This window comes from Gopherus evgoodei, chromosome 8, assembly GCF_007399415.2.
Source record: "Gopherus evgoodei ecotype Sinaloan lineage chromosome 8, rGopEvg1_v1.p, whole genome shotgun sequence".
NCBI lineage: Eukaryota > Metazoa > Chordata > Testudines > Testudinidae > Gopherus > Gopherus evgoodei.
The window spans coordinates 50,944,872-50,961,277 of NC_044329.1; the positions used below are offsets into that span (position 1 = coordinate 50,944,872).

At 45.3% G+C, this 16,406-nt stretch overlaps 1 protein-coding gene across 5 annotated transcripts in view; it reads left to right on the top strand.

Annotated features, from left to right (window-relative positions):
- The first annotated feature begins 147 nt into the window (after positions 1-147).
- The window catches only part of ZBTB37 (zinc finger and BTB domain containing 37), a 74,125-nt gene continuing 57,866 nt past the window's right edge, over positions 148-16,406 (top strand). Inside the window, exons 1-5 of one of the 5 annotated variants that reach the window (XM_030571791.1) lie at positions 148-238; positions 2,927-3,025; positions 8,688-9,640; positions 10,866-10,965; positions 13,502-15,568. In XM_030571791.1, the coding sequence (XP_030427651.1) occupies positions 2,981-3,025; positions 8,688-9,640; positions 10,866-10,965; positions 13,502-13,990 (1,587 nt within the window). In that variant the 5' untranslated portion in view covers positions 148-238; positions 2,927-2,980 and the 3' untranslated portion in view covers positions 13,991-15,568. Of the gene's footprint in view, positions 239-2,850; positions 3,026-8,687; positions 9,641-10,865; positions 10,966-13,234; positions 13,472-13,501; positions 15,569-16,406 lie in introns of those variants that run through there. The other 4 variants (XM_030571792.1, XM_030571790.1, XM_030571793.1 and 1 more) reach the window with 4 other exon arrangements.

Below are 16,406 nucleotides of genomic sequence, written 5' to 3' on the forward strand. Positions count from 1 at the left end.
TCACAGCACCTACCCACAGAACAATAACGCTGACGGAAGCCAGGCTCCACCCCCAAAGAGCCATGGCGGCCGCATTCCAATGGGCGTGGTCACATGACGTGCGGCCGCTCCTTACCGGGGCACCGGGGGGCGGGGGATACGAACTGGAAAAGGGGGGAGGAATTTTCTTCCGGGGTGCGGCCCGCTCGGGGGGTTTCGCTTCCGGGACGGTGTTCCGGCCCGTTCCCACCCCCGGGAGGTAGGTACCTGCTGTATTCGCGGTCCGGCAGCCCCCCGGGGTGGGGCGAGGCGAGGCCTGGAACCGCCCAGCTCCCGACGCGCTGTCACTCTCACCCCCCGCGGGGCCAGAACAGGGGGCCCCTTCCCGGCCCAGAGACCCCTGCCAGGGGGCAGCGCAGCGCTCCTAGGGACACCCTCCCCGCGCGGGGCACCGCCCCCCAGGGGCTGCCTCCCCCTTATCCCAATACCGCCTTAGGGCTACCCCCAGCACCCCTCCCACCGGTGGCAGCTCCCTGCCACATCCCCCTGCCAGGGGCTGCTCCACCACCCACAGCCCCCTCCCATGAGGGTCAGCTCCCCGCTATCCCTAGGGCCGCTCCACCCCCAGCACCCTACCACCAAGGACAACTACTCCTCAACCTCTCTGTGAGTGGCTGCTCCAGCCCATGAAGAGCAAGCTCCCCCCATTCCCCCGTCCCCAGCACTGTCCTACCTATCATACCTCCCTCCCACACCCCAACCCAGAGCTGTCCCACCACATCCCAGTGATGTGTTGTCCCTCTATCCCGCCAGGAGTAGCACATCTGCTCTTTTCCTAGCAAAAGGCAGGGCATCCCCGTCTAGCAACCTTGTTAGCTGCCTGCCAGCCTTGAAATCCTCCTTAGCAATAACCTCCACTCTGTGGTCGTGTGTGCACTAGATTTTTGGGGGAATTCTTCCTTAAGTGCACAGCCACCAGGCAGGGCCAGTGATCGTGTGACTGCTTGTGTATACAAGGCATGGACTGCCACCCACGTTTTTAGTCACTGTGTCCTCTAGACCTGCTCCGAGTAGGATTAGATGGCATGCCCTGACTAAACCCCCACGCTACACTTGCCTGCATGCGTGGAGCTGCAATGTCAATGCAAGCTGTGAGGGACAGACTCTCTCATTCCTACCCTGTCCCACACATCCTCTCACCCTCTACCCTACTCCCCTTCCATATGAAGGGCAAGACTCTCCCTACTTCACCTTGCCCCCCTCCCCCAAGTATGTTATTTACACAGCATAAGGGTGCAGTTGCCTTGCAAACATAAGATGCAGTCCCTTCCTTGAGGAACTTATTATTAAAGTGCAAGGGTAAAAATATTTATTGGGAGGTAGAAGCCAAGAAAAAGATTACAGTGATAAGACCATGTGGTTGCTTCCGTTTGTTATAGATACAGGACACGATGGTTCTGCATTTTAATTTTATTCTTTAAAAGTGAAAGCTTTTACTTTGGGTTGCGTTATTCTGATGGAACTGGAGTGACTGGAGTAAAGGAGGCTGGATAGTGTGCAAGCACCACAGGTTGTTAGGAAGACATAGGGTAGGAAAGTGATTGTGGGTAAAGATGTGCACTCGGGAAGGATAAAGAGTGGCAGGGGTCAAAGAGGTAGATGCAGGTAGTAAACATGAGAACAAGCAGGTTGTGACACTAAAGTTAACTAGTTGGTGACTGGTTTCAGGCTTCCAGAGATAAGGTGGAAGCAGTGGTGAAATTAGTTTGTAGTGAAAGGCTCTGAAGATGTTTCCTTGGGGCTCTAGTTTTAGAAGAGCTGGCAGAAGCAGAGTGATGCTACAGTAGAGGAGCAGCGTTTGTAGCCCAGTTATGAGAAGTATCTCTTGTGCAAATCTCCCTCCCTTAGAGGGCTGGTCCTGGAGCAGAAGTGTGTGGCTTGCCTGGGATGAGGGGGCGGGGGGGAAGGTAGCATCAAGAAAGCAGAGAACAGTGACTTGAAGTATGCTCAGGCTGCTGGCATCCATATGAGTCCAGCAGAGCTGAAACCTTTAAGAGGCTGTTTCCAGAAGTTTGGCTCAAACAGTAGTTCTGGAGCTGTATAGGGTATAAAATGCTGTTTTGTGCTGTTTCACGTGACTCCTGCTGGTTATGTTGGGTTTGTGTGCTCCAGCTATTGGGGGCAGTGGTTTGGAGGCACCCCACTGCCCCAACACATTATACACACATGCTAGCCTATCAGCAGTTGCTACCAGGAACTTTCTGTTTGTCACCTACTCCTGTGCAGGAGTTTCTGAAAAGAATCAGGAGTGAAGTGTTCTTTAGTCTCCAGATAATGTCAGACTCTGCATGATGTATTGATAAAACCTTCTAAGACAAGAGCCCTACTATTGCTAATTCTTAGTAGTTAGAAGTCATGGCTAGGCTCCCCCCCCCCAATGATATTTTAACTGAATAAACTTGGGGTTTTTATTTGCCTTGTTGGAGCCTTAAAAGCACTTGCAAAAAAGCAAACATCATTCTGGGATGTATTAGCAGGAGTGTTGTAAGCAAGACACAAGTAGTAATTCTTCTGCTCTACTCTGTGCTGATTAGACCTCAACTGGAGTATTGTGTCCAGTTCTGGTTACCACATTTCAGGAAAGATGTGGACAAATTGGAGAGTGTTCAGAGAAGAGCAACATAAATGATTAAAGGTCTAGAAAACATTACCTATGAGGGGAGATTGAAAAAATTGGGTTTGTTTAGTCCAGAAAAGAGAAGAATGAGGGGGGACATAAGAGTTTTCCATTACATAAAAAAGTTGTTATAAGGAGGGAGAAAACATGTTCTCCTTAATCTGTGAAGATAGGACAAGAAACAATGGGTTTAAGGTACGTCTATACTACTGGCTGGATCAGCGGGTAGTGTTTGATGTATTGGGGATCAATCTGTCATGTCTCATGTAGACACTATAAATCGATGCCTGTACTCCATCTCAGCCAGAGGAGTAAGCAGAGTTGATGGGGGAGCCGCAGCGGTCGGCTTGCCGCCATGAGGACGGCCAGGTAAGTCAAACTAAGATACTTCTTAGTTCAACCCCCCCGCCCCCCAATAGTGTAGCCCAGGCCTAAAATTGTAGCAAGGACAGTTTAGATTGGACATTAGGAAAAACTTCCCAACTGTCAGGGTGGTTAAGCATGGAAATAAATTGCTTAAGGAGGTTGTGGAATCTCCGTCACTGAAGATTTTTAAGAGCCAGTTAGACAAACACCTGTCAAGGACGGTCTAGAACTTAGTCCTGTCTTGAGTGCAGGGGACTGATCTAGAAGACCTTTTGAGGTCCTTTCCAGTCTACAATTCTGTGATTCTAAGTTGCATTACACAGACTTTTTGCAACACTAAGGTTAGGAACTAATATACTGGAAAATGCAAAAATCAAGGTCTCACAGCAGCTTAGACTCATACAGTGTATGTTTGTTATGTTTTATTGCTTGGAATTTACCTTCTTAACCGTGGGGGCAAGTTAAAGGTGATTTTTCAAAGGGAAAGGCGGGAACTTGTCTATGGACAAGCTACAACCAAAAGTTCTCAGTTAGGCTTACCCAAGTCCTAAAGTGTCATCTCTTCAGAGTCAATTTAAACAAAGGTCTTCAAATCCCCTTGCCTTTGGGGTAGGGTGGATAAAGGTCAAATTTTTTTTATTAAAAAAATTTGAATTTTTTTAATAAAATGCTTTGAGGGAAAAAAGCAATCTAAAGATAGTTTTAATTAAGATACATTATAGCTCAAAGATATCTCATCATGGAATAAGGGTTATAAGTCTATAATATGACACAATATATGCATGTAATGTTTAAGAAAAGTTTTATAAATTAGTTCCAATAGTTCATGGATTAGGGACCCAATTTTATGGGGCTCCAGGGGCTTCTGTACAGATTATTAAGGTTAATCTTTCTATCTACCTAATGGGACTCAGTGCTCAGTCTAGAAGATACCATCAGAGATGCGCAGTTTTGCAGTTCTCAGACTGTGGATTTGTGTCACCAGAGGTAACATGCTTATTAACAGCAAAAATGCTTTTAAAAAAATTATATAGAGGTGAGAAATAGTTAAAAAACAATTTAAATGTCTGTCTGGTGATGTTCTCCTCGTAATACAGCATGGCAAGAAAATCCTCCAAATATTAATGATTAACCTGTTGAATTGGAGATAGATATTTATCAAGTCATTGGGAGGTGAACTGTTTCAGTTACCTTTGGTAAATGAAATAACCAAACAATTAATCATTTTCTGATATAGCTGTAAAACTAATCTGAAAAGTTTTCAAAGTAAATCACTTAAAAATATATAGTGTGTATCTTCTAAAAATGAAACCTGCATCTATCTGTGAGTTGTGAAGAATATGTATTAAGGCTATAACAACCACAAGAATGCACTTTTATGTAGAAATCCATGATTGAATCAAGTCTTCCTGACTAGTGTTTTAAATCAAATCAAATCCACCCTGCTTAGGGGGGAAACAAATACAGGTTCTGATTTTCCTCTGCCTTCAGGGTTAAGGCAAACAAACTCACAGATTGTTCTTCTTCCTTTTCCCAGTTCAGATGGAATGAGGTTGTTTGTTTGGTAGGGTTGATTCGGGAGTGGGGGAAGAGGGAAATCAGATTCAGAGATGAACCTAAATTAATGTAATCTATATGCTGAGGAAGACAGAAGAAGATGTGAATGATGAGTTTAGGTTCCTTTCAGACTCATCTAGGGCTAAATCATCAGTCATAACAGGTCTCCATTATGCTGCTCTGGTGTCACAAAACAGAATGTCACACAAAATGTCCTAAATGGGCATCAGTAGGTTCCACCACATGGAAAAACACCCTTCCACCACCACGGCACAGAAGAGTGTCAGAGGAATGGGGGAAAGGTATGGCCACAGCACGGCTTTACTCTGATAACCATTGCCAAGTGTTGCAAAGGAGAGCAGCCATAAGGATGTTCTTCTGTGCATTGAGGACTACACGTATCTGCACAGGATCACAGAGGTGTAAAGACCCCTTTCCCTGCCCCCCACCCCCAGATTGCACAGATCTTGTGCCAAACATAGCTGGGTTAACATCTAGCAGTTAGAAGGAAAAAAGGAGTTTGCCAATGATTTTTTAAGATCAGTTTCATTTTTTTTTATTTGTAGCTCACTCGATACACTATGATTAAAAAATGCACTGGACAGAACAAAAAAAAAAAAAAAAGATTGTTTTTAAGAGTCTCTACCAAAAACAGCTGACTTCTCTTACCATGCATGTAGAATAGGACTGCTAGTAGCCAACACCTTATTGAGTCTTCCTTCTCTTATATATCTCAGGCTGATTTCCTGGGAGGCTAATAGGCTCCAGTTGCTTCTGAATCTTATCCATTAACCCTTGCCTCCCACCATAGTCTTGTCTGGAACCCTATGTGTAATATACCCTGATGCAATGCCTTTCTGTGTTTATGATCAGAAAGAAGACCTGCATGATTTAACAAGAGAAAAAATACCATTTATTTTTACATTAGAAATGTGCAAGTGGAAAACTTAGTAGGATTATGTGATCTCAGGCCTCTGATCCTGAAAACATTTAAGCATGTGCATAACTTGATGTCAGTGGGACCACTCACATGAGTGAAGTTATGCATGTGTTTAAATGTTTGCAAGATGAGGGCTATAGATATCAGACAAGTGACACCAGATTAATTAAGCAGGGAAGTGAAACTCTTTTTTGTTACCACCAATTTACTCAAACACCCTACAAACAGTTGGATCTGTTTGTTAAAGATTCAGCATTGTTGTCCCTTTAGTTAAGGAGTGAGAGAGCTCATAATGCACATCTGACGCTTCTGAGACCTCCAACAAACCAAGAAAGACAAGACTTGACATTCCAGATACTGCTAGGAAAACAAAAAAACAGAATAAAATGCTTCTTTTAAAAAAATAAAACAAACCAATCCACCTTTTGGCTTCTTACTACATCAGAAAAAACAAAAGGATACCCGTCCAGTTTCCTTTCCTTTGTACATCACTGTTAACAGTACAGTCAAGACCCTGGCTTTTATATTTCCTCATGTTTAAAATTCTAACCTTAGCACTGCATTAACTTAGACCTTTGCACTCCATTTTCTTGTTTGTTTTTTAAAAGACAAGAAAAAAAGGAAGAACCTTTAGATACGCACTGTGAAGTTGCACAATTGCTTTGCGCAACTTATGGGTTTTAATCTTAACCACCCTGTAGATACATAAAATTTCTACCTGCGGCATTGTACAGTTTTGCAATGTTTTGCACAGCTTTGTGGTACGACCGACGGTTATGTAGCTTCAAGCTTGGTATCGTATTTTGTTGTGCATGGACAAACCCCCTGCAGAGTGCCATTTAAGCTTTAGTCCCCGATCCTGGAAAGACACACATGCTTAACTTTATGCATATGACTAGTCCCATTGACTTTGTGATTTCTCAGAGTAGATACAATCTAAGGTAGGATATTCCTGGATTCCTCAAAATTGTTTTGATGCCTGCTGCAGTCTGTCTAATCAGCATTTCAAATGCCTTCCAAGTTGGAGCCTGTTTATGTCACAAGTGGTTTTTATTGAGTGCTATTTACTTGGTCTGCATCTATAGTCTCAGGTTTTTAATCATTCTTATTTGTAATTACATCTATATTTGGCCCATTTGAAATTTTTACCATATATGGCCAAGGCTCATTTTCAAACTTTGCCAACAAGATACACAAGGATCATAGAAAAATGAAGGAAGGAAAACTAATTAACTTCTTGTCATTAACCATCATGATCTACAATTAATATTTTGCTGTATTCATCTCCTTGCCCAAAGAAACAAAAATGATAGCTACTGTATTTTTCATTTTCACAGCGTCAGCTTGGCCAGTTTATAGAGCACAGGACTTGCAGTCGAGAACTGGATTCTCTTCTAGCCTGTCACTGACTTAACTGTGTTATTTTTTTTGGCAAGTTTCAGAAGTGTCTACTAATATTGAGAGCCTCCATTTTGAGTGCCCTACTGGAGACACCTTGGGCCATGTTTTTATTTAGTTCAAATGAAGTTACATGGTTGAGCCCCTCTGAAAAGTTCTTGGAAGCTGGGCAACCAAAGTTAGTGGACATATGGAAATTTAGGCCTCAACTTTCGATTTTTATTTCCTCTTCTGTAAAACATGGGTATAATAATACTTGCTCTTCTTTGTAAAGTCCTTTGATATCTATAGATTAAAATGATGTATAAGTGCTAAGTATTATCATCATCCATTAGGCAATCAATTTCATATGTTAGTGTCTCAACCATTTGTAATGTTTTCCAAGTCAGGGAAAATCACTTCTACTGAACTCAGTTTGGAGGCCCACAGAATGAACTTTTGAGAGCTAAGCAGCGGGAGTTGTGGAGGTGGGTCCGTAAGAGGATTAATTCTTTTATAAAATGATCCACAGAATGCAAAAGCTGAGACCCAGTGCAAGCATTAGTAAATCAAGCTTCACAACACCTCTGGGAAAATCAAAGTGCTTCAAGATTCATAGATTACAAGGCCAGAAGGGACCGTTGTGATCATCTAGTCCAGGGGTTTTCAAACTTCATTGCACCATGACCCCCTTCTGACAACAAAAATTACTACATGACTCCAGGAGGGGGCATCGAAGCCTGAGCCCACCCTAGCCTGCCACTCTGGAGGGGGGCCAAGGCCCAAGGACTTCCGCCTCAGGCAGGGAGTCAGTGACCTGAGCCCCGCCACCCGGAGCTGAAGCTCTCAGGCAGGAGTGGCCAGCCTGTGCCTGAGAAGGAGCTAGAATTTACCAATGTACATTGTCAAAGAGCCACAGCAATATGTCAGCAGCCCCTCATCAGCTCCCCCACCCCCGGCTCCCAGCGCCTTCTGCCCATGGGTAGCTCTGCTGATCAGCCCTTCTCCCTCCCCACACCTCCCACTCAGCTGTTTTGTGGCATGCAGGAGGCTCTGGGGTGGGAGGGGGAGGAGCGAGGGCACGGCAGACTCAGGAGGAGACGGGAAGGGGTGGAGTGGGGATAGGACCTGTGGCAGAGCCAGGGGTTGAGCGGTGAACACCTCCCAGCACGTTGGAAAGTTGGCGCCTGTAGCTCCAGCCCCAGAGTTGGTGCTTATACAAGGAGCCGCATGTGGCTCCGGAGCCACAGGTTGGCCACCACTGCTCTCAGGCTTCAGTTCTGGCCCTGGGTGGCAGGGCTCAGGCTTTGGCCCCCGGCCCAGCAAGTCTAATGCCAGCCCTGGTGACCCCATTAAAAAGGGATCCTGATCCACTATAGGGTCTCGACCCACAGTTTCAGAACTGTTGATTATCTAGTCTGACCTCCTGCATAACCCCAGCCAGAGAATTTACCCAACGTAATTCCTAGAGCAGAGATTTTACAAAAGCATCCAATCTTGATTTAAAAATTGGCAGTGATAGAGAATCCACCATGATCCTTGGTAAATGGTTAATTACCCTCACTTTTAAAAATGAACACCTTATTTTCAATCTGAATTTGTCTGTCTTTAATTTCCAGCCCTTGGATCATGTTATACGTTTCTCTGGTAGGTTGAAGAGCCCATTATTAAATATTTGTTCCCCATGTAGGTATTTATACATTGTAATCAAGTCATCCCCAAGATCTATGGGTGAAAGGTGCTTCAAATACAAATTATCACTAGTCCAATTAATCCTGTTTTTCTTCCCAGCTGGGTTGTACACCTACAACTGGGGCAGCCATGGAGAAAAGTGGAAACATTCAGCTGGAGATCCCCGACTTCAGCAACTCTGTCCTGAGCCACCTCAATCAGCTGCGCATGCAGGGCCGCCTGTGTGACATAGTGGTCAATGTGCAAGGACAGGCTTTCCGTGCTCACAAAGTGGTGCTGGCTGCTAGTTCGCCATACTTCCGTGACCATATGTCATTGAACGAGATGAGCACGGTCTCCATTTCAGTCATTAAGAACCCCACTGTTTTTGAGCAGCTCCTTTCCTTTTGTTATACCGGGCGGATATGCCTGCAGTTGGCTGACATCATCAGTTACCTAACGGCAGCCAGCTTCCTGCAGATGCAGCACATTATAGACAAATGCACGCAGATCCTTGAGGGAATTCACTTCAAAATTAACGTGGCAGAGGTTGAAGCTGAACCGAGCCAGACTAGAACAAAGCATCAGGAGAGACCCCCAGAGTCTCACCGGGTTACCCCAAATCTAAACCGCTCTCTGAGCCCACGCCACAATACTCCGAAAGGGAGTCGTCTAGGCCAGGTCAGCACTGTGCTGGACATTCGGGAGCTGAGCCCCCCTGAGGAGTCCACCAGCCCTCAGATAATTGAGCAGAGTTCAGATGTGGAGAGCAGGGAGCCCATACTGCGGATTAACAGAGCAGGACAGTGGTATGTTGAGACAGGAGTGGCAGACCGTGGGGGACGGAATGACGATGATGTTAGGGTGCTTGGAGGAGTGCGCATTAAAACGGAGAACCTGGAGGAGTGGCTGGGAACGGAGAATCAGCCATCGGGAGAAGATGGGAGCAGCGCTGAGGAGGTCACGACCATGGTAATTGACACAACAGGCCACGGATCGATGGGCCAGGAGACTTACACATTAGGGTCATCAGGAGCCAAAGTGGTTAGGCCAACCAGCAGTGAGATTGACAGGTGAGGTTCCTTTAACCCATTTACTGAGTGTGGTTGGAAGAGCAAAGTCCACAATATTTGTATCTGTCTTGACCATGTGTCTTCCCCGACCATCTATCACTGTTTATTTCACACACTATCCTTAGGCATATGTGCTGAAAGATTTTCTTTAGAAGTATATCTGTTACTAGTCCTCAAGTATTTGCTGTGTGGTGAATAAGAACAGTGTCTCCAGTTACAGGCTAGATAGGGTAAAATCATAAGGGTATCAACCATTCTCCTTCAGAAACAAGCTGGTCACCAGCTGTAAGTCAGGATGAAATCTGCCTCCTCATGGTACTGGATTGCAGAATTCAGTGTGTTGGGGGAGGTGTTAAATCTTCCTCTGAAGCAGCCATCATTTGGCCACTTTGAGAAAGAGAGAACACGGGACTGGATGAACCACTGTTCTTTCCTGATGTGACAGTTTCTCTGGTAAGAGCAGAAGGCCTTTATTTGTAAGAGGTGATTATATTTGTGTTGTCGGCTCCCTATCCCTCTACCTCATTTGTTCTGATTAAAGCAAAAGGTTCCAGCTGTAATTGTGCTTTTCCTCACCATTCCTTCTCTTTCTCCCATCCCAAACCCTCCAGTCCTCTGAGAGAGCAGCTTCCTTGAAATGGTAGATACCCCATCATTTAAAACTATACAAGCTCTGTAAACGATACTGGAAGTAACAATCCTGGGCTGGCCTTCAGAGGAACAAACTAGCTCTGGACAGGTCTAATTTTTAATTCCTCTCCTTAGATCAGCTGGCCGTAGACACTTGGGTATCCATTGTTTTTCACCACACATAACTTCCACCACTCCTTCCCTGGAGCCATCTGTATCATCCGTGGGACATCCCTCAGCTGTACTTGCCCAGGGAGTTGGAAGATTGGAGGTGCCTTTTGAGCAGAGGTTTCTTCTTTTGCAGTGCTGCCTGAGTCAGTGGGCTATCTCATTTCCATTTTTATTTTAGTAGTAACCAAAGATCTGCCTATTCCTGAATCAAGTTGATTAACCTAGTTTCATATTTCAGATATTAACACTGGAAGCACAGACTAGTTTGTCCTGGTGTTTTTTACATTTGCACTGCTCCACATTCTGTCTCCTGATGGGGAAGGAGAGAGTCTCTGCAGGTGCTCCACTTGTCCCCCACGAACATATACTGACCATACTGCACCAATAGCCATTAAAAATTCTATTTACACTCTTCCCCCCACAGATTTAGCCCTTCGGGCAGCATGGTTACTGTAACTGAGCGGTACAGATCGAAAAGTGAGTCTCCCGGGCGGATGGATGAGCCTAAGCAGCCCAATTCCCAGGTACACAACCTAACTTAGGGATTTGGATAACCAGTGAATGATGGTGCTGGAAAGTTACAGTTAGTGTATTGTGGCCGCATATGCATGTTATACTTGATAGAAATGCTTTATGTGTCTATGGCAACGTAAGACTTAGGATGACCTTTGCTATTTATTCCCTTGCTTTTTAAGTGTTTGGGTTTTATAAATGACGTAAGAGGTAACTTACGCTTTGGTTAAAAGAACAGGGAGATCGCCAAACCATGTTTACACAAACTCCTGCTGATGCTGCCATGGGTGCAGCTGTGTTGATAGTAGTTCTGGAGGAATTTTTTCCCCCTAAAAATGCCCTCAGATAGCTAGAGTCATAGAAGATAAAAGCTGTCAATTGGCTTCCAGCTAACTTGAATAGTTCAGGTGTTAGGAGCTTGTGCTGATTGTTGTGGGTTCTGTCTTCACTGATGCCCTTGATGGGGTGGTAAAAGTGATCATTTAAAAACATGTCTTTGAGGGATAGAGGAATACAAGGAAAAAGACATTTTGCAAAGATGTCAAAAAGCAGCCGTATTAAAGGCTTTTACTTTCTGAATGTACGTACTCAATGTAGTAAATGTTTAGCATATACTTTGCCTGTCACTGGTCCATAAACCTGAAAAGCATGAGGATTTTGTTGTTGTAATGGGGAACTAAAATCAACCTTAACAGTGGGAGGCTACCATCTCTCCAGATTAAACCATGCACAGCTACAGAGCCAGGACTACATCTTAAAAAACTTTGCATCTACTGCTTGAGCCAAAGGAAGAGCTCTGTAAGATATCATCTGTAGAAGGACTCTTGTGTTCCTACTAAGTTGTAGTTGGCCAACAGAGTTGGCCGCCACTTCTCTCCTTCTCTCTCTCAGGCATAGGACCCAGGACTCCAGCTGAAGTCCAGCTGTGGGCACTCCGCATCTCTGAAATCCAGACCCAAAGTGACTGCTCCTGATCCCACTGAGGTCAATGATAGAAAATACCCTTTGACGTTAATGGTGCTGGATTGGGTCCATAACTGTCAATGGGAGTAGGATTGGACCCCAGACTGTCCATTGTTAATAGCTTTATAACAAACTTTTTTTTTCACATAGAGCAGGTGCCTGAGTTTTCAAGGAAACTTAACTTTATGGGAAGTTTGAAGGTTAGTAACAGGCCATTGTAAGCTGGAGTGGAGACCAAGGAAAGTTAGACAAAAGTCAGAAATTCAAATTAGTAGGTTTGAAATGTTCAGATCAAGCTAAACATATAGGGCAGGACAGATAGGACTCTATCATGGACAGTGGTTACTACTCTGAGTATGAAAAGGCTACTACTTCTCCATACAGAAATAGCCTTAAACTCCAGTTTAAAAGACTGACTGGAATTGTGCCTTTCTAGCTACACCAATGGTCAAGTGTCACATCACCGTGCTCCACTAGGCTTGGTATGGAGGCTGCCATAAAGCTTGCCTATAAATAGAGTACCTGTGGGCAGCACTTCCATATAACATGCTGTGGTTTTGTTCCTTTCATTTCATCCCAAGTAGCTTTCTATTCTAAGCATGATTGAATGGCGAGGCACCTGGCACTGGAATGCGCCTGCTGTCACATGCTCCATGCTTACCTGCTGAAGGGACGGCCCTTCTGGGGTTACATGGGCTACCTGTCTGGGGGGTTGGCATTTTATGAAACTGGTGTAACACTTCAGATGCAAGTGCTGTGTCCTCCCAACTTGCAGGCAAGAGTGGAGGTATCCAGCAGGCCATGTATTTGCATCAGTTCAGTATGAATGTGGTAGCTGGCCAGGAATAGCAATGTGAATGGTTGTCCTAGCTTCCAAGCTTGTGGTTAAAGAGCCACCCTTGGCTACCCTTCTTTCTAGCTTAATAAGATAATGGGGCAATTAGGAGATCTGCATGCTGTTCCCTGCTTTATAACCTTGAGTGAGTCATTTAAACCCTCTCTGCCTGAGGTTCCCATCTGTAAAGAGGGGTAATAATGACTTCACGTCCCAGTCATGAGATACAATTCATTGCCCGTGAAGTACTTAGAGCTCTTCAGATGTAATTTTCATACACTTACTTTGCCTTCATCATACAAAATCTCTGTCCATTCACTTACTTTTCTTTTTACAAGTAATATTGAAAAGGGAATCACCAATATTTTAATAAAAGGGTACTGGTCCAGGTTCTTGGGTAGTGAACACAGCATTGGTACATTTGATCCAAAACTCGATTCAGTTAAGTGCCATACTGATGATAGCCATATTTATCTTCCCAGATCCCACGGAACAAGTTAGGACCTACAGCAGTGCCTTTTATCTGGTGCCTTTTATCTGATGATCTATTAGTCCTCAGACCAAAAGCCCCACTGAGCTAAGCACTTAAGTGTGTACTTAAGGCTGAGATGTGAGTAGTCCTATTGACTTCAAGGTTTGGCACTTGCTTAAGTGTCTGACTGGATCAGTGCTCAGGAGAGGATTAAAAATATCCTGTTTCTTTCTAGCTGACTGTCTTCCTTTTTCTGTCTTCAATGTGTCTGGCCCAGGTAGAGGAGTCCGCCATGATTGGAGTGAGCGGTTATGTTGAGTATCTCCGTGAACAGGAAGTGTCTGAGCGGTGGTTCCGGTACAACCCGCGGCTCACCTGCATTTACTGTGCCAAATCCTTCAACCAGAAAGGCAGTCTAGACCGGCACATGCGTCTCCACATGGGCATCACGCCTTTCGTCTGCCGCATGTGTGGTAAAAAGTACACCCGCAAGGATCAGCTGGAGTACCACATCCGCAAGCACACAGGCAACAAGCCCTTTCATTGCCACGTTTGCGGCAAGAGCTTCCCCTTCCAGGCCATCCTCAACCAACACTTTCGCAAAAACCACCCTGGCTGTGTGCCTCTGGAGGGGCCGCACAGCATTTCCCCCGAGACCACCGTCACCTCCAGGGGGCAGGCCGAGGAAGAGTCTCCCCCACAGGAGGAAGCTGTTGTGGCAGGGGAGACGGCACAGGGATCTGTGTCCACCACCGGGCCAGATTGAAACGGGCTGTGGGGGAGGACCCTCTTCCCGTTTGGCTGTAAGCAGTCAGCACCGAGACGGCGGGCTGGTACTGGAATCAGTGCAGTGCCACCATTGGATGGAATGTTGCCAAAACAGAAGATTAACAAAAACAAAGTGCTAAAAGCTTTTCCCCTTTTCCTCATCTCCTTGGGAAAAAACAAAACTGGGTCAATCGACTTCTGATTCAGGGATCGACAGGATTTTTTAATGTTTTTAATGTATTCAGTAGCGATCCAGGAGAAGCAGTCATTTTATTTCTTGACAGCATTTTGGCTCAGCACCTCGGTCTCTGTGGTGGTGTTGGCTGTAGTGGCCCTAATGCAGTGAGTGCAGTGCACAGGTGTCTGTCTTCACAACAGCTGCCGCTCCATCACATGAGGCAGCAGGGGCAAGGAACACTCACCCTCCCCTTTTCCCAGGTAGTTGTCATGTTAAAGAAATCTCACTCTCCTGGTGGATCTTGCCCTGCCTGAGTGTATTTATCCCGTCTTATTTTGGTGTGTCTCTTAAAATTTTAATTAAACCATTATTTTAGGGCTTTCTGCTTGCCCTTTCCAGGCATATGGCATTCTGCCCACTTGTTAAAAGCAGGCAGCAACCTTTGAGCAGTATTCTAGAGGTCAGCAAAATCTGAAGCGCTTAGGCTACTGAAAGTAAAATTAGCAGCTGTGAGGTTTGCATTAGACTCGTCGACATTTTTTGAGGAGGGGATTTGGGACAGGCTGCACTTATTGGTGCTAGTATTAATAGCACAGAGCATTCCAACTTCCTGACTGGTTTCTGCACACTGCAGTGCTTCACATGTTGCCAAGAGTTAGGAAGAGGTTTCTTGTCTGGATGAATTGACAAGCAAGAGGCTGGCTACCTAAGTCATCATTGGCATCCCTTGCACTTAGTCTTACATAACAGCAATACTATATATTGAAACAGTCCAATCCCAGTGAAATTATCATGGGTTGTTGTTTTTAACTATGTCTCCGTGTACTAGTTTGATAAGTTTATATAAATCAAATGCAAAAAAACCGACATAAACTCCTCATAATGGTTCAGGAAATTCAAAGTTGCTGCTCCTACAATAATTGTAACTCTGTCCCTTGCACATATTATATTCCAAGTAGCTCTGAAGTTAAGGGTAAGTGTAACAAACCCAGAGAGACATGCCTGCATCATGTCTCAGACATGTTTGCACGTGTGTATGTGTTTATAAATTAAAAAAAACAGTGCAGGTACATAGGTGCAAATTCAAAAGAGCAAATGTCTTGATGCCCTTTTAAAAAGTCTTTAAAGATATGCAGTAGTTTAAGAGTTGGCTTTGGTGCTGGGTTGTATGTAAGTGCAAATAGGAATGAACTGCTGGCCCTACTGCTTTTGGAGCTTGGAATTGGGGAGGCTGCGTGTCTGAAGGAAGCCTGTCTTCCGAAGGAGCATAGGCCTGGTCTACCCTGGGGGGCAGGGAGGTTGACGTAAGATACACAAGTTCAGCTATGGGTATAGCGTAGCTGAAATCAACGTATCTTATTTCGACTTACCTCCCGTCCTTACAGCGCGGGATCGACAGCCGTGGCTCCCCTGTCAACTCTGCTTCCGCCTCTCTCCCTGGTGCAGTTCCGGAGTCGACGGGAGCGTATTCAGGGATTGATTTATTGCGTCTAGACGAGACACGATAAATCGATCCCCACCCACCGGATCCGGCGGGGTAGTGTGGATGGGGGAAGATGAACATCAGGCTAGTGGGAGGAGAAAGGAGGCATCTGAAAAACAGTGTAAACATTAGCACAGAATTGACGGACAGGAGACCTCAGTTTTATTCCTTTCCCTCCTAGTGACTTGGGTTACATCTACATTCCAAAAACAGACCTGTGGCAGTGAGTCTCAGAGCCTGGTCAGTTGACTCAGGCTAGCAGGGCTCATGCTGCAGAGCTAAAAAATAGCGATGTAGACATTTGGGCTCAAACTGGAGCCTGGGCTCTGAAACCTGGCAGAGGGAGAGTCTTGGATCCTAGGCTTCAGCCCGAACCCGATCATCTACACTGCTGTTTTTAGCCCCATAATGCAAGCCCGAGTCAGTTGACCCAGGCTGTGAGACTTCTTGCGACAGAATTTTGTGGTTTACTTTGTAGATGTACCTTACAGTGTAACCTTGGGCAAACCAAGCCTTCCTGTGCCAGTTTCCCTATCTGTAAAATGGGGATAATAATACTTCCCTACCTCACAGTATGCTTGGATGGAAGAATCTCTAGAAGGGCAAAGTATTATTATCCAATCTCCTTCTGTGTAATACAAGGGTCACGCTCCCTCCTCCACCTCTTTCCCAGCTAGCGAAGGCTGTGGTAGTGTGGCTGTGGGTGTGCAATGTAGGGGAGGCGAATTGGAATAGGCAGTTTGAATCTGGTGG